We start from the raw sequence: 18852 nt of genomic DNA, 5'->3' as shown, positions 1-18852 counted from the left end.
ACAAAGCACAAAATCGATTAATTTTAAACAATGCAAAGTTACAAACCATTTAGAGTTTTGAAAAGATAGATGTGAGGACAAGTTACAGTACACATTCATGGTACAAAAAATAAATGATAGACTAGCTAAAATGTGATACATGTACAAAATGTACATACATGTACAAAATGTACATGTACATGATGGAGCATATGCATGAAAAAAAGACTGTCATGATGTTTTCTTGTCTGATATGGGTTTTTTTCTGGAAGTCTTATCATGCATATTGTGATTTTTCATTTGCAATATGGGAGAAATATTTTATTGCACTTGTTCTTTGAATACTCACTAATTTGATTTATAATGTTATCTATATTTTGTTGGTATACACTGTAGATTATAATGATTGTAATACTGTTAATTGTGTACTAAATTTAAATATAAGCATATCTTATGCACTAGATGCATTGTACATGTATGTGCAAACTCTTAGGATATTGGTTGGAGTCCTAACAATATCTTTTTCTCTAAAAGTTTAAAAGTTTAGAAAATCTCTCTCTAAACTAAATCTAAAGACTAGTTTCTTCTTCAGAATTCTCATCATCTTTTTTTTTCTCTGGTCGTCCTTGAAACGAATTTGTTGGACCTCACTATACATGCTATAAGTTCTATTGCAAAATACTAAAATAGTGAAGGCTCTATAAAATTTTGGTGGTCAAAACCTATGGAGCACCACTTTTTAAATCCCTTTCTCCTGAAAGATGTTTTATAAGGAGGTCAAATCTCCAATTTTTGAATTGTTTTCCCTTTAAAATCCCCCCCCCCCCTCCACACACACATAATTTTAGATTTCACAATATACCAGACATGTTGTGAGACCTGATTAATATACAAATGTACCTAGCAGTTAAATTCAATTGAATATTGATTTAAAAGAAAAATTAAACATCATTGACTTAACTTAAATAAAGGGAAAATAAGGCCTAAATTAAAATATTGTTTGTTTGCCCTTTTCCGACCCTATGTTTTGAAACAGGGTAGGTAGGTAGATAAAATATTTTATTTTTTTCCCCAAAAAAATAACTTGGCTCGGTATATTATTTGTCATGGGTAGGCAGGTAGGTAAAATATTTTATTTTATAGATACAAAATCTGCATAATGTCATTTTTTTGTCCCTTTGTTTTTGCAAATAAGTTTTCCGCTGGGACTATTAGTTTTGAAAAAAAAATATATAAGAGATAACTTTGTACTGGTAAGATAATGTCCGGGCAGACATAAATTACTAGTAGAAAAAGTCCCTAGAGTGTTACAAATTTCGTGTGTGCCTTTTTTTCCAATAAAAATGCTATAAGACTTAAAACTCAATTGTCACGTATTTTGCATCACATTTATAAATGATCTGTATGGAAAACTTGGCGATTTTACTGCCAGATATTCTCCATTTTACAGGGTTTTGTAACTTTTGGTTCATGTCAGATATAAATAATTTAGCGGCATCGTTAACATAATCATTCTGATATGCGATCACAAAAGGCCATCCCTACATAGAATACAACGTCCGTTTACAAATTAGTTTGTACACACGTAAATACTTTTGTATCAAACGAACTTTTTTGTAAATGAACCCTGCTCTTTAAGTTTAAAGGTACAGAGTAACGTACTTTATATCATGATTTCAGAAAGCGTTCAACATCGATTTCAAACAAATGCTTTGAAACTTCAAATGAAAGTGTTCATGTCAAACGCTCAGGTGATACCAAACGGACTGGACCTTATACGTAAAGATAAAACCCGAGGATTCCGGTAAAAAAGTTTTGAGCGGGAAATACAAATATAAGATTTTTGGTAGGAACGAAAAAATAAAATAAAATAAAATCTTGCTGGTAAATACAAATAAAAGATTTTCAGGCGGAACGAATTGATAGGGTCGGTCGGTAAAGGGCAAACAAACAATATTTTAATTTAAGCCTAACATGAAATGGGAATTTATTCAAATATCCATCATAAATGTTTCTTGGATGGACAACATCACCTTGAAGTTTGAAAAGTTGACATCTATCAGTGTCCTAAAATTTTCTTTCTTTTTTTAAAATATTAGGTATATATTGAAATGGGTAACACTCTTATTAGAATTAAATACTTCAAATGCTCCCGTTCTGATATATCGCACATCCTTATAATGTGAGATGCATCAGAATGGGAGCAATTTATGGATTTAATTCTAATGAGATTAAAATGTGAAATGGATACATGACTTGCATAAATTTTATCAAATATTATCTGGTAATGAATGTCTGGTTTCATTGATCACATTTAGAAACAAAATTGAATATTTTATGCATCAACGAACATGATTTTATGCAAAGTTTATTAACTTTAGTATGTCCATAGTAAAAAAGTAAAAAGTGCTCAGTATATGGGTTATTAGAAAGTGATAGATTTCACCGAAATGTGAGCAGACTTGTTAGTGGCCCTCTGTAATCAATAACGCACTGATTTCACTGAAACGTGAGCAGACATGATGGTGGCCCTCTGTAACCGATAACACATTTATCTTCTCACTTGGAAGATGGCCCTTTCAAAGGTCACAAGTCATCTTATCACAATACAAAATAGGTTTGTTTACATCGTAACTAGATGTAATCAAATGATAAATTCATCTATCAAATACTGTGGTAGTTGATGCATTGTACCAACTGGAAGTCCCGTACAAAAGGGAAGTATAGGCTAAGACTCGTCAAAATGAAGTTACCAGTTACAAGGTAGTCATTTCTTATTTTGTCAGCTGACATTAAGAACTTATATATATATTTGAATATAATGTATAGCGGGTTATTTTTGGAGGGTGTAAATTTTTGCTTATTTTCGAGGACAGAAAAAATGGCCAAAATAAATTTCTGTACATGCAAAGGTATTGATAATAGTTTTGAATCTGCCAAAATAATAACCGCCTCTTTCAATGAAAATAACCGGCTATAAGGTAATATATCTAGTTTTTCACATCCTCGGCTTGTTCTTTGTTTTATTGTCATGATTGTAGATTGTTGCAAAAGACATTACCTTATAAAATACTTCAATTGACATCAAGTGATACTATCATAATACTTCAAAGTTCACATATTTTGCTATAAATATTACATATGATATGCTGAAATTTAAGGAATAAAAGATTCATATCTTTTGATCGTTCATCTTATCTTTAGTATGTAATATTAAGAATTTCCTCCCTGATACATGTAGTTTCCGGTTTAATATATATAGCATTCTAAAATTAAAATTGAACTTTGTTCTCGTACTTGCATTTATGGTTCAATACATAGATGCTGTTGAACATGTTTACATAAGGGGGCACACTGACTGCCAAAGAGAGGCCCGCTTCAGACAAATAAGACATACAATGTCAAACTAGTGAAATGCTGGTAGTTTTTAAATTTACATGAAATTTCCCCAGGGAACTGCTCACTTTCAAAAAGAAAGTTTGTACAGTACTGAATAAACAGGAAACAGCATGTCATATACTTAGTTATATTGTTTCTCAGTACACTGTATTGATTTCTCATTGACATTGTTCTTGTTAAGTTCATAGGGGTCATATTTTAATTCTATACATGAATATGTAAGACTGAATGAATTAGATAACAATATGTTTTATTGATATATTGTCATGTACAAAGTAACAATGATGTATGCATATACCAAATATTTAAATCAATAATTCAAAAGATTATCTAAAGTGTAAGAAATTATTTCAATATTGTTATCTTTGCAGTCCAAAAGTTGATATCAAACACTCAAACATGCCTCTACGAGCCAATATGAAGTTACAGTTACAGAGACAGCAGATTGAGGCGGAGGAGAAAAGAAACCAGTCCATGTCACAGTCATACAAACCTCCCCCTTCACAACCAAAGATCATACAGTTTCCTATCTCATCATCAGTCTCAAATGTCGACTTAAATGTAGCACCGCAGATACTTAAAGTAAGTGTTTTACAGTAAGGTGTAGCAACCCTAGGCCTACAACAACATACAGGTTTTGTACACAAAGTTACCAATCATTTTATTGGACAATTAATGAAGCAGGACATCCAGGATTTAACACTGGATTAGTTCTTTCATTTTAAAGGAAATACTCATGTTTTATTGTGGGGTTGAATTAGCTTGATTCGATTAACTGTTGATGGCTTAATGTTCAGTAGCAAATATATCAGAAATATATAGTAGACATGTCTTGATCTTTTTGTCATTTTGTGGGGGTTCATATTTACCAATGCTCTTTTAACAGTAAAACTCGAGACATTGCAATTTTCAGTTTTTAGGGTAATTAGGTCAAGGTCAATGTCACAACAGTAACTGAAATATAAGACTAAGCTTATACAAAATTTTGATTTGCAGAAGTTATCTTTTGAAGGATATGTCCAATCTTCACCAAACTAATTTTGATAATGACACTTGATGAAATAACATCTGCATTTAAAATGTTAGAGGTAGTAGGTAAAAGGTCAAGGTCTCAGTACCTATAAATAGACTGAAAATTTATTCCAGACAATATATTTTAAGCAATAAATCAGATGGTAACCAACGTGTGGTGGATATCATGGGTCAGGGTGGAAAAGACACTAGACTTAGAGTTCTTGGTAAATGGTCAAAGTCTCAGAAGCAGTTTTAGGACTGAAATTTGTTGTCAAATTTTTTATTCTCCATCTTTTGACATAAATTGTCAGCATATATGTACTTTACAGTCTTCATCCCCAGAAAAAAGACGGTACCTGTCACACTAAATGATCAAAACTATGGTTTTTTTTCTGCTACAAATCAACAGGAATATTACAAATGTACCAAGACCTAGGCTATGCTTATATTTATACCCATGGGGTAACTTTTCATATTGTGTATGTTAAATGAGTGCATTAAGTGAATGGACTTAACTCTTGCCATATTCGAAAGTTTATTAACACTATTAAAAAACTCATATTTATACATTTTACTTGTATAATTTATATTTAACATCCTTTATATCCTTCAAAAATACTTTTTATAGCCAATTTTTGTGAATTTTAAGAAGTGACATTTAAAAACTCCTTTGATGAATAGAAAAGCTACATGTATTAAGTGCATATGAATTTCCTTTCTGTGTACACTATGGTCCATGACAAAGGCTACAGGAAATAATATGTTATACCTCTTACCAATGACAGGGTAATTATGGGATTATTTTCTTCACAAAAGTACTGTTTTCTTGTTTTATGTTATAACTACATGTACATGTATTTGTTCCTTTTGATGGATCCTTAAATTTCTAGCTTTTGACTGATTGACATCATCAGACTTGGGAACAATCCAATGTTTTAAAGATATAGGCCTACATAAAAGTAACACATAAATGGTGTTGAATTTTGCTCTCAGATTTTTTTTTGCTGGGCTATACTCTTTGCCTGAATGCATTGGTCTTTTGTGCGAAGGGGGGTTCTCAATGCAAACATTTTATTTTTCAATTGAAATGACAACACAAAAAATCCCAACGTCATCTTTGTTTTGTTTTAATGAGGTTACAATAAATTTTCATCATAAGATTTTTTTTGTGAAAAGAGTCGCAGTGCAAATTTATACAGATAAGATAGATAACTTTTGGTTTTCCAATAAAGACCCTTAATGGGCAAACTCAGTACAATGTTTAGTACACAACACATTTATAGTGTAGATAATAAAAGAGATAAAACATGTCAATAACTATAACCCAAATGTTCATAATATTCAGTGTTTTTTAGCCATACATCAGGGAAATCTTCATATCAAGGCTGAAATAACTTCTTTTGAGTTAAGTCCTCCTCATGGCTAATGCAAATAAACAAATATATGTGGCAACAACCCTCCCCCAAAAAGATAAATAAAAATAAAATGAAATAATGGTTTATACACTGTACCCAGTTACATGATTTCATGGGTTGAAGTCATAAAACTTTGCTCAGTGCTCGGAGCACAAAAATCATGGTCGAAACATGAAATCCAGCATTTTGATTGGTTGATTCTTGAGTCTGAGTACAAAAATAGTGCTCAAAAGTTTTATGACCGCAAGGCCTGAATAATATGACTGCAAAGGTCAGAAATGCCTGTAGATTTTAAATGGCTTTATATATCTGGTTTGTAGACAAGTTCCCATGTAAAAATTATCCACAACAACAACAAAAAAAGCAACCAATAAAATGATTGACATGCATAAACCTAGGGATGGGAAGAAAGGTGGCTGGAGATAAAAGGTTTTGATTAACCTGTTGTAATTTGAATGTCAAGGCTTATGTAGTGTGGACTTGTATAGTAATTAGGTTGTTAGCCTTGGATAAACTGTCCTGACTATCAAGTATCATTAATGAGGGGGTGGTGTCCTTCATCAAATTTAAGACACTTTGTATGGGAAATATTTTTAGTTATCATGGGCTTAAAGGTAAGAACATAAGATCAGGAAAATATTATTTTTTTGTGTAGAATTCTTGGCATTGAATTTCTGTTAAATTTTTTTTTTTTAATTACCTGTGGGTCTGATGTATAAAATCAGACCCAAAATATGTTCTGTTTATGTATATATATATACAGTGTATAAACAGGTAGTCTAATCATGACAATGCTGGCAACATCTTGAACAACAAAAAAATCATTTATTTTTATTTAAAATTTGAAGAATCTTACAGAACAAATGTAGTCCTAGAAGCTCCCCTCACTCTGTACAAAAAATGAAAAAATTCTAACTTGATATTTAATTTTTATTTGTTTTCATATGAACTTGTCTGATTTTACTTATCTTGTTCTATGGCAGCACCAGATACATGTACAGTTAGTTGGCATCTTACTTTCATACCCATCTTTCACACTTGATTGGTTAAAAATTTAATGTCCCTGTTTGCCTGATCCCTATTGTTACTTAAAATAAATTGTACCCTGAAAGATATACAGTATAATATATATAAATTTTCATATAGTATTTATATATTCCTAGTAAGTCAAAAGTTAATCATTATTTGCAGCAATTCAATATTGCTATCCTCATGGCCACCTCAAATATAAGGTCTAATTATTTACAGATGAAAAGGTTAAAACAGGAAGGAGGAAATTTAAATCAGGAAATATATTGTCAACATTTTAAAGACTATTAACAAATGTTGATTGTTTTAAACTCCTAATGGTACATCAAGGCAACCTCTTAACTGTGTATGAACTTTTGTCCCACTGCACACTGCTCGATGAGGTTATTCACTGGTGTCCCATTGAATAGATAATTTGTACCAGTTTGGTTAAAGGAGGTGTATTTATGGAAATACATATATCCATGTACAATGAAAATTGTGGTTTTGTCAAGTGTAGAGACAGCTTCTAAAATAAGTAAATATGGAAAAATTATGGAAGTCAAGCTACAGAAATCTTGGGTAAGAACCAGCTGTCACTAATATTTTTATAAGATTTAAGGTTTCATTTAATCATGAAAATTTGAAAGCAAGAAAATCAATTTAACTTCAGTATCAGGAAAAGTAAAGTAAAAAAAATATATATATATGTATATAATTTTATCTAAGAATTCATTTATTTTGCAGGTCGAGTCAAAGTTACAAAACCCCACTCAGTTCCATGTCCAAGAGAGCAAGAAACGACAAATTCATATGTTCCTTAGTAATCCTCATGGCAAAGTTACATCCGTACAGTCTCTACCTGTCTCAACTCACTCACAAGAGCCTCTACATACACTCAGTGGTAGTGTCCCATTGGACCAGGACAGTAATTTGTCGGCAGACCTTAGCAGTTCAGCCATGTCCTCAGAAATGGCAGATGTAAGTATATGTTGAGTGATGCCGTCATTATCTTATACTGTGAATTCATTATTAATCATTGGATACCAATGATTGTGGATTTAGTGTCTATAGGGTAACCCAGAATTAAATTTTTCAAAGAATTTTAACTTTTCCATAGTAATGTCAACAAATTTCAAATTTTCTATTCAAAAGTATGCAGACAAAATCATAAAATCAATATCCACAAAAATGCATTTTTCTTCAGCTTAGTATATAGAAACTCTTCTCATATGACTTTAACATGTTTAAATTATGATAATTAAAATAAGATGGAAATCTTGTATCTTTTAAAAATATCTTATTTTATTCATTGTTTTTTTCCAGATGGAACTGATTAATGAATTAATTAGTTTGCAAACCGTTGATCCTCATCTGGACAGTGATCTCAGCCTTATAGAACCAACTCTTGACCATCTCTCATCTACTGTAAGTGGACCACTTACATTCACTATTGTATTTTTCCTGTTGACGTGTGTTATATCATAGTCATGCAGTTGAAATGCATATTACTAATTGTTACTCATATATTTTAGCCTGAGTAATATGTCTTACTCTGATTCAAATACTATGTTTTTGGTCGTAAACAGATAAAAAAAAATATATAACACATGATTCAAACTTATCCAAATTTTAAAGGAGTTTTCTGATTTCTATTTACAAAAAGTGCTTTGAAATTTTAACCTTGACTTATGACATGGACCCTTGAAAATTAGTCATCACGATTTGAAAAACAATTTGAATTACTTAAATCATTTAGCAGTCTTTTTAAAAACCAATGAAATTTTGAAATATTTTAACCCCCCGTTAAATAGAATATTACTCTAGGTCTTCTTTCAATTTCATGGGGTTCTATATTATCATCTACTATAAATAATGGAAGGGGGTATTGGATATGGGATTCCAATGGGTACTTGTAAAAGCTAGATCATAGAAACAACCCTAGTACTAGATTTTGTTTGTTTAAAAATGATAATTATAATTGCAGTTGCCACATGCCAACTTATTTGACATATATGAAGTACCAAGAGAAAATTCTAACCAGCCATCCTCTTGCCCTGCCAAATTTCAGCCTGCCACAACTCCAGATTTTATGACAGATGAAGAAGCTAGAATGTGGCAGAAAGACAGACAAAAGAAAGACAATCACAATCAAAGTAAGTCATTTACAAGACATAATGTGGCAGAAAGATAGACAAAAAAAGGACAACACCTAAAATGAGATTTCTTTTGGTAATCGCTGCATCAATTTCAAAGTTATGCTTAAAAAAATAATAGATTTCTAAAAATTTGTAGCGATAAAAGGAAAATCTTGAAACTACTATATATATGGTAAGATATCATGTGGTGGTGTTGTTACATATATTTTGTCAGTAGGATAATGACAGTTTTCCACATTTCCTGTTGATATAGATAAAAAAAACACAATTTTAGGAAATTCAATTATACATTTATGAAAAGCTGTATATTTTCTTTTACTTATTTTCCAATAACTTATGCAGTACCCTTTTATTAATGCCACAATGCTTTTTTGTCATTTACAAATTTGGTATTTTTAGACCAGGTGTACATATTTAAGATTACATTTCATAAAGATAGAAGTTTCTCTTCAAATAAGTGTTATATCAGTTGAATGACAAAGTAGAGGCATCCGTTCATTTTAATAACCGTACGACAGGAAGTCATCTAAGTAAGGAAATTTCACTATATGATAATCTGTTTTTTCAAAATTGTGCATCCTTAACCTAATGTGACAAATCTATTGCAATAAAGACTAAAGTGGTTTATAACCAAATGAAATATCTTAAGAAGAAGGATTCTTTAATATGCCCCCATGCATATCTGATTGCTGATTGTTGATATTTGAATTTATTCACAATTTTTCTCGACTTGGGGCAATTTAGACCTTGACAGGTTATATAAAAACACTTGTTGAGAGCATTAAGATATCAACTAGTTATCTTGAATATTTTTGTTACTGCCTAGACACACACCCCACACTTGTTTTGTTTAATCTTACTTCTTGAATACTGTGGATTCATGTATTGTGTGGGTATAAATTTAAGAGGATGAAAGAAAAATTGTATTTTTTTTGTGGTGGACTTTTGGGTTTTAACAAATTCTATATAAAACCCTATATTAAATTTGTATTTTGTTTAACTCTAATTTTTGTGGTTAACCCAAAGTAAATTATCACACCACATAAAATATTGAATTCAGAGTAGTTTCTTTTTTCATGTAAATTGACTATTCAGATTTCAGAATAACATAAATTCACTAAGTTATTTCTTTTTTTTCTCTCTTTTATAGTTGAAAGACGAAGGAGGTTTAATATAAATGATAGAATTAAAGAACTAGGAACTTTGTTACCAAAGACTATAGATCCGTAAGTATCATTTTATAGGTTTAAAGGAGAATGCATATTGAAGAGATCCAATATAAACTGGTTGATACATTTACGGTACTCAAGGTATCAGGGTTATAAAAATTGTGCTCAAATATTGATCATTTCTAAAAGAATCAGATTGCATGCTGTTGACTTACTTTGTCTGGTTTCTAATTTTGTATGCAGAAATATGATACTGACCAGGCCCATAGCCAGGAATTTCCAAGGGGGGAGAGTATTTGGACTCACGAACTCAACTTTAACAGTGTCTATTCGAACAGATTGTTGACTTTAACAGTACTTTTTTTTCAAAGGGGGGGGATGTCCGAACCCCCCTGGCTACGGGCATGCTGACCTTAACTTAGACCTTCAAAGCTATGATCAAATATTGTCTGCTTTGTTTATGGTGCATTACTTTTGTACCACAGTACTAAGATTTGTAAAACTTTGTATGTAGAAGCATCATAGAAATGCCTCTCATTACAAAATCAGGTCATGCCAACCTTGAACTTAACCCTTCACATCTACTTATTTCTGTTTGGTTCATAACCATTCTCAGGAGATCGCAGTATAACTACGCTAAGTTAATTTAAGTCAGTGTACAGATTCATTATTGGAAGGTGCTCTGTCAGTAAGATTATCATAATTGTTCCTTTGACCTATGACCCCAAAAAAGTTGATTGCCTTCTAACATTGATATCAGCTAAAATGGAAGTGGAATGTCAAACAAATATTGAAATAAATATGGACAAAATAACATAATGTCATTGTCTCAATACTTTATATCAAGACATTAAATTAAATGCATGTATGGGTGGTTTAAATCTTGCTATACAGACAGCTCCAGTTTTTACTTGGCCTGTTGCATTTTTCTCAGCACCTATAAATCATATGCCATACTGACTAAGAGGTTTTAAGATCCCTCAACATTTTATTTTTATCGATATAAATCTTTTGGTACACCTATACATTATTGTACATGTACCTTATTATATTGGCCTATTGATGGATTGAAGTATAGATTTCTGGACCTGATTTCTAGTTCTGATCATCTAGAGGAGGGGCCTTGGTGGCCAAGTGGTCTAAGTAGCTACTACTGTAATCACTAGCCTGTCAACACTGAGGTTGTGAGTTCGACTCCAATCTTAATTGACTAGGATTGTCAGTTTTTCTATCAAAGGTCGTGGTTTTCTCCGGCACTCTGGCTTCTTCCAACAATAAAAACTGGTCGTCACAAAATAGCCTAAATGTGGTGCTTTAAAAATAAAACACCAAAAATCAAATCATGTGGTATACCAACTGATTTTGTGGATACAGGTGAACCATAAATTTAGATGTTCAAAGAAGTTCACATTTTTTATAAGCTTGTATGCAGGGTTTTTTTAAAACCCCAAAATCAAATATTGAAGAAGTCACAGTATTAAGCTTAGTAAGATTGTTTACATGTAAAATCAATATTGACTTGCTGTGAATGAGAAAATACTTTAATTTCTCCGATAAAATGTTAATGACATTCTATATAGTGACATGGTCATCATGCAATTATGTATTTTACATTTTAAAATAAATGATCATTAAAAAAAATTACACCAGAAATATAGCAGGAAATTTAGCTACATAAAAAGTGTAATTGTGAGAGAATTTAAATATATACTGACACAAAAGCTTGGTGGTCAACATGATGAAATTGTCATAAAATGTAACGATAAAAAGGAACTATAAATTTATTGTGCCAAAAAAAAAAATCTCTTCACAGAGGCAAGTGTTGTAACATTTTCTGTATGGCATAATGCTATCAGATAGGTTAAAAAACAAGCCACTTGAATCAGGTGACATTTTGTCAATTTTTAATTTGTTTACACTTACATTGTAAGCTCTAGATTATAAGCAATGTTTGAAGTCTTGTGATGAATGAAAATTCCTCAAGTCCTTGTGGCAAAAGAAATAATTCAGGGTTATTTCCTTCTGATATTTTATTAAAGTAGGACAAAGCAGAATTCCTCACACCACTTTATTTATCATGTTTACACTTAAGATTTCCTAATCAATCAAATGATAAATTTTGATCAAATTATATTGAGAACTTTGATTTATTTAACCCTTGATCTTTGCACAAAGTTTTAATATGTAACTGTGTGTATTGTTATTTCCTGATTTAGTAGGTTAGCATATTAAAATTAAAATTGAATAAAAGTAAGGGGCATCTCTAAGTTATAGATGTTAACATACACATTTTTTGGAAAAGATTTAAAATATGAGAAATGCACATGTACATGTAGAATCTAGACTAGAGGTAGGGAGGGATAGGGATTACAGAACAGGAATAATGGAATAAGAAAGAATATTGGAGAATGGGCAACAAGAGTCTAAAGTAGAAGAATAGGGCCTTAAAAGTAAAAGAATAGAGGAATAAAGACACCCTTCCCCAATCTTCAACTTCTACAGACTCTCTTTAATGAAGTGGACAGTTTTGATATATAAAATATTAAAAAATCAAGCCCAAAGAGACTTACGAGAGTAAGATGGATGTAAAGCCAAAATTTGGGATATATTTCATCTGGGTTTTAAGTGCTTTTATATATGATTCATATTTCGTATTTAATAACAGTAGAAGCCAAGCTGTCATAAATATGTTTGTAAACAAAAACATTGAGGTCAAATAGAGTTTCTTAGCAACAGAAGCTCTAAAAAATTAGTAAACAGTCTAAGGATATATGTCAAATCAATAGTTATATGTCCTATTTACTATTTGTCCTACAGTAGGAACAGGTTGTTTTGTAAACAATGGTAACATGTGTTTTTGAGAGAATGATTCATGAAAAGTTCACTGTCCTAGTGATAACTATGTGATTCTTTCATTGGATTATGTTTCTAAGTGTACTACATTGCAGTTATATTAAGGGAGATAATATCTGTTGTCATAAACCAAAAGTAATTTGATAGATCTGTCATAAATTGTAGACCGGCTAATGTTTAAAATATGTTTTTTGCAAAAAATGTCTTCAATTCAGAATGAGATATAAATTCTCTAATGTTTGTCTTAGAAACATTTAATAAGCGTAAATGAGCATACATCCTAATTGTGAAAGTTTGGTTTGGTTTACTGTTGACACAATTGTCATGGCTTTAAAAAGTGATGCTGTTTTGAGGTTACTATCATTATTTTATCATTGGCTTCTTTTAAGATCAGGCCTTGCCATCATAAAATTTATGTATGATAATTGTACACAGACTAAGGAATCAACCAATCAAAACACTGGATTTGTTGTTTCGGGCACAAATTTTATCCTTCAAGTACTGAGTTAAGTTTTATGACATAGAAAGGTGTAATAATTTCTGGTAGCTTGAGGTATGAAAAAGCATAATTTTATGAATCCATAGTTTGATCAAATAATATTGGGTGCATCCAATCAAAGGCATTGATAAGAATAATAAAGATATAGTATAGTTTTAAATGATGTTTATGTATTATCTCATACTTATTTTCTGTGTTATTTTTTGCAGAGACATGAGACAAAACAAGGGCAGTATATTGAAAGCATCAGTAGATTACATCAGAAAACTCAGGAGAGACCAAGAAAGACTGAAATATGTGGAAGATAGACAGAGGAAGATGGAATCAGCTAACAGAAAGATGATGCTGAGGATGCAGGTAATACAAAGTTTATAAGAAGAAGATGTTTATTTCCATTAAATGGGCTCACAAAAACCATAGTACAATATAAGACATAATTAAGACAATAACAAAAAGAAACAACAATAGTCTAGTATGCATACAGTTTGAGCATCATAAACTATACAATACATAAATACTTATATTCCCTCGTTTATAATAGGATCCTTTCTGATTAGGAAATTAAGAATTTGATTTTTTTTTCAACAGAAGTGGTGGTTTAGAACTTTTATTGTCCATTTCCTAATTTAAAAAAAAAAGGTAAATGTCCCTTTTAAAAATTTATAAAAAAAACCACCAAAAACTTACAGAGTGGAGTAGTTACTGTTTAATTTTTTTGTGATACAATTCTTTGGTTAGGTCCAAGAGAAGAAACTCTAGTTAATAATTATATTTTTATTTCAGCAACTTGAGTTAGTATTAAACGCCAATGGAATGACAAGTGGTATGAAGGATGATATAGATCAATTAGCCAACTTGTCAGCACAAAATGCCTTCCAACCTCATTCCTTTGAACAAGAAATAGAACAAGCACCTGCTGTGATAGTGACGTCCTCTCATGGATCGTTTGAAGACTATATGGATGATAGTTCTCCTGTTAGTGGAGATCCTATGTTATCATCAAACCCAGTCAGTCCTAATTCTGTAAACAATGCTAGTGATTTATTTAACTGATGAGGAGATATGATTGGAGATCATGTGTAAGCTCTCTTACATGAGCATATCGTTAATCAGTAGACTCATTACGATTTGTTCTGTTTTTGTACAGTGTTTTTCAAGTGCTAAATTTAGACCTGTCTTAAAACTTGTACACAAAATTACTTATTCTTCAGTATTTGAAGTACTTAAGTTATAGTTTGGGCTAGCCCAGAATTATAAAGCTGACCTGTTGGTCTATAGTGCCTTCAATGGTTAGGATAAATCAGCATCGACTACCAAAATGTAAAGTAAAGTATCTACCACTCTACATCTACAATGCAGAATTTTCCAAAACCCAATTAAATCCTGGCTGTAAAAATTTGTTAACATTGTTTCTTTAAACTGTTTGAAGTTGGTTCAGATGTAAATATGTATATAATCAGATTGTTATGATGTAATTATTGTTAAATAGATGATGATTTCTGGCAGTGCTAAATTATGACCTAATGACAAGTCTTTATCATTTAGTCATCATTCAATAGACTTAGGGATAGTGCAATACTACACAGAAATATTCAAAGATTGTTATTGTCATCATTACTTGTTATCAGATATTTTTGAATTGTTGCTGAATTTGTACATAAAATAAATATAGTGAAACCTGTTCAGACCGAACCTCTTTGAGATTGTGGTTGTTTCGACAAGTTTTACCATTAAACACAATGAATTAATCCTCAATCTTGCCTTTTTCAAAAAATCTTATGTCTTAAATTGATCTTAAGGATACTGAATTGTTCATGACTTACGATCAATTTTAAATGTAAGATTTGCTTTGAAATGAGGACCTGGTGTTAAAAAATCTACTTTGAACAGGTTTTTCTGTTATGATCTCCATGTACTATATAGACATAAAAACATATTCAAACTAAATTTGAATGTATTAAGCTTGATCACCATTTATTATTCAGTTTCATATGAATTTACTGCATATTAGTACTGTTAATCAAATCAAAATAATAGTCATTCCAGATTAAAATACACTTTGCTATTGTATATGTCATTATGTAGATGCATCAATGTGTCGGCCATAAATGAACTGATTGTAAAGTTTCATTTCATTACAGTAGTGGAAATCAGAAAGATATCAACTGCTTTTGTTTTCTTTAACTCTATTAAACTTCACTTTCTATATAGTTATTGAAAAAAATTGCTAAAATTGGTTTAACTTAATTTGAACAGACAGCTTTTAACTGGATATAGTATAATTAGGCTAAATTGATAAAAAAAAATGTTTGAATTGAATGCTGTGTCATATAGTTTGACATTTATAATAGTAGGTGTTGAAACCAAGGTAGCCGTACCGTCAATGGTCTGTGAGAAAAGGTTAGAGGCAAATATTGGAAAATCAAAATGTCCATCATACTAAAGATGGACACCATTTGTATATAATTTCAATTCAGTTGAGAATATATAAGTAATTTCATTTAGATGATTGTATGTTATATCCAATTATCAACAACTTATTTAGGTTTAATCATGTTTATGATTTGTGGTTTTATTGTAATAATTTTCTTTTTAATTTTGTATGAGTTCACAATACTTTTACTGTTGTCATACTGTTCAAAAGAACTATTGTCATACTGTTCAAAAGAACTATCTATGTTTGACTTCTTACTTCAAATTTAACCATCTGACAATTTTTTTTTTCTTTTTCGGATGGGAGATTTTTATACTGTAATGAATATCATTCAGAAAAAGGACTAAAGAATTAAAAAAATCAGCAGGTTTTAGTGAAAGTAAACGTTTGCTTTTGTCTAGATTAAACTATTAATTTAATCATAAGTCATTCTGTTGTTTTCAATTATATGCAAGTGGACTTTACATGGTAACCATTTAAACCTCAACTTTTCACTGCCCACAATATATTTTGCAGAGGAATAAGTAGATCTGTTGTAGTACTGTTCATCAAAAGGCCATTAATACTTTTGGAAAAAAATGAAACTAAAAATTTGTATTTACCAAAAGCAATGGGACAGCAAGAAGTATTTTTGCTTTAAATTTTTAAGTATTTTAGTTTTTATGTGCCCGTTTAAGGGACATATTATGGTTTGGATGAATGGTTTCAAATTTAATGGCCTTTGAGTTCAGAGAGTGGTTGTAGAATGTAAATGTTCAGTTATTAATTGATGTTAATGCAACTCTTATCACAAAATCTTCTCGAAATACTCAGAGTAACTTCAGAACAAATTTTATTGGTTAGATAGTTTGAAAGAGTCAAAGATCTACATAGACAAAAAGATTAACAAAAAGTGTAGCTTTTATTACTTATCAGCATTTCGTTGATACAGTTAAATGGTTGTATACATCAATTATGATTAAAATAACTGCAATGTAACAGAAAATACAAGTGAAAATGTTTACAATGTTAAATATTTCATATGAATGTATGTAAATTTTATAATTTTCACATTTATATGAAACCAAAGTTTTATGGAACAATTAATTTTTTTTCATTCAAAATTATGATTTGTTAGAAAAGGACACAAATTATCATGGAAAAGGTTTATGTTGTTACAAAATGATTGTATTTTACATGTAAATATGATGTTGAATTATACAAAAATTGAAAAACTGTTATTGATAAAGAAAGGGGTAGAATTGACACCACCATGTTTCATTTGATGGTTTTATATTATAGAAGAAGAACACTTTTAAATGTAAAATTTTAGTTGAACATTGCATTTAATGTCAAGTTTTATTTGAATATTTCTTTTAAATGTAAGTTTTATTCCAAGGTATGTAATCATTTGACAATTTGTATTGATTTACATTAGAAGAAAAGGGAGACAATTTGTATTTGATTTACAGATGATGAAAGGGAGACAATTGCTGGTGCTAATTGTATAGAGATAACATAGAGATGAAACATGTGAATATTAGATACATGGTGTGATCAATTCTAACCTCCTGTTGTTTGTTAATGAGTTAGAGTCTTAATTTTTTTAGATTTTATACTACAACTGTTGATATTACTTGAATGGAATAAAAGATTAAACATAAAACTTGTTTTAATTTAGTTGACAAATGTAGAAATATTTGGTAGAATTTAATCAAAGTTACAATGTCTTCTTAGGTAGGCCTTTTCACAATATAATAAGTGCTTATCATGTTGAACTCAATATGGCTTATAAGCTAATCTAGTTTCACTTAAGAATGGAGTTCTTTTATGCAGTGAACCAGTTAATAAAAGTGAGAGGTAATTTGTAATATGATGCAACATCCTTTATGTTTTAGTGATTATCCAATGGACATTTCAAGGAAATGTCTTGCCAGCTATAACAGGAGGCAATGTATTTTCCATCTGTGTATCTGTTAGTATTTTAAAGATCGGGTTTAAATTTTGGATGACAGTAGATTACCATTGAAAGAGGGGTGAAAGATACCAAAGGGAGTCAAACTCATAAATTGAAAATAAACTGACAAGCCATGCCTAAAACAAAAACCAGACAAATTATAGTACACAAAACACAACATAGAAAACAAAGGACTAAGCAACACGAACCAAACCAAAAACGGGGGGTGATCTCAGGTGCGCCGGAAGGGTAAGCAAATACTGCTCCATATGTGGCACCCGTCGTGTTGCACATGTTATTACAAGCACAGTAAATAGTTTAAATTTGATAGGTCACATTTGTGGGGAAAAGAAAAGTGCATTGTAGTTACGACATAAGGAATATATTGAATATCATCTGTGAAACAGTCATTTCATAACGCTCAACCAACACATAATGGCGCCTGTAAAATTTACGAAGGGATGATTTCAATTTCACCATTTGGAACTCTTGGTGTAATAGCCGTCTTGTGAGCAGCAACACTCTATCAAGGGAATCATTATAGGAAATACAAGCCCGGGAATATCATATCAATATATTTTATCAATTGGGAGATGTATACTACGTATGCAGGCGCTGCTGAATGTTGCTACATAGAAATGGAAAGTTCACAATTGGGAAGCTGAAATCACCTCTTTTGTCGTTAAGTTTTGTTTTCAACCGACCCTCATTGTCAATTTCTAAATTTAAGTCAAGATATGAGGCAGACTCAACTTATCAGTTGTAGTTCGATGGGATAGATGTGTTCACATAGTCACCAAATTTGGAATTATTTAATTAGACAACCTCATCTATATTTTGGAAAGTAAAGTTAAATGATATTGTTAACTTCTTATCTTTCTTCCTAAGAAGTTTCTGTATGAAGTCAGCCTCATAAAGATAAAGAAACAAGTCTGGAAGAAGAGGGGCACAATTGGTTCCCATTGGAATCCGATAGTCTGTTGAAAA

General features: G+C 31.0%; 1 protein-coding gene across 4 annotated transcripts in view; it reads left to right on the top strand.

The window, feature by feature from the left end:
* LOC139510762 (microphthalmia-associated transcription factor-like) overlaps nucleotides 1-17574 on the top strand; it is a 62724-nt gene extending 45150 nt beyond the window's left edge. For 3 of the 4 annotated variants that reach the window (XM_071297292.1, XM_071297297.1, XM_071297299.1), the window contains 7 exons: nucleotides 3750-3960; nucleotides 7563-7796; nucleotides 8142-8243; nucleotides 8803-8971; nucleotides 10125-10200; nucleotides 13705-13852; nucleotides 14279-17574. In XM_071297292.1, coding sequence (XP_071153393.1) covers nucleotides 3750-3960; nucleotides 7563-7796; nucleotides 8142-8243; nucleotides 8803-8971; nucleotides 10125-10200; nucleotides 13705-13852; nucleotides 14279-14548 — 1210 coding nt within the window. In that variant the 3' untranslated portion in view covers nucleotides 14549-17574. Of the gene's footprint in view, nucleotides 1-2623; nucleotides 2743-3749; nucleotides 3961-7562; nucleotides 7797-8141; nucleotides 8244-8802; nucleotides 8972-10124; nucleotides 10201-13704; nucleotides 13853-14278 lie in introns of those variants that run through there. The other variant, XM_071297305.1, reaches the window with a different exon arrangement.
* The last annotated feature ends 1278 nt before the right edge of the window (nucleotides 17575-18852 follow it).

This window comes from Mytilus edulis, chromosome 1 (assembly GCF_963676685.1).
Source record: "Mytilus edulis chromosome 1, xbMytEdul2.2, whole genome shotgun sequence".
NCBI lineage: Eukaryota > Metazoa > Mollusca > Bivalvia > Mytilida > Mytilidae > Mytilus > Mytilus edulis.
The sequence above is the reverse complement of the archived record's forward strand: the minus strand, read 5'-3'. Positions and strand labels throughout refer to the sequence as shown.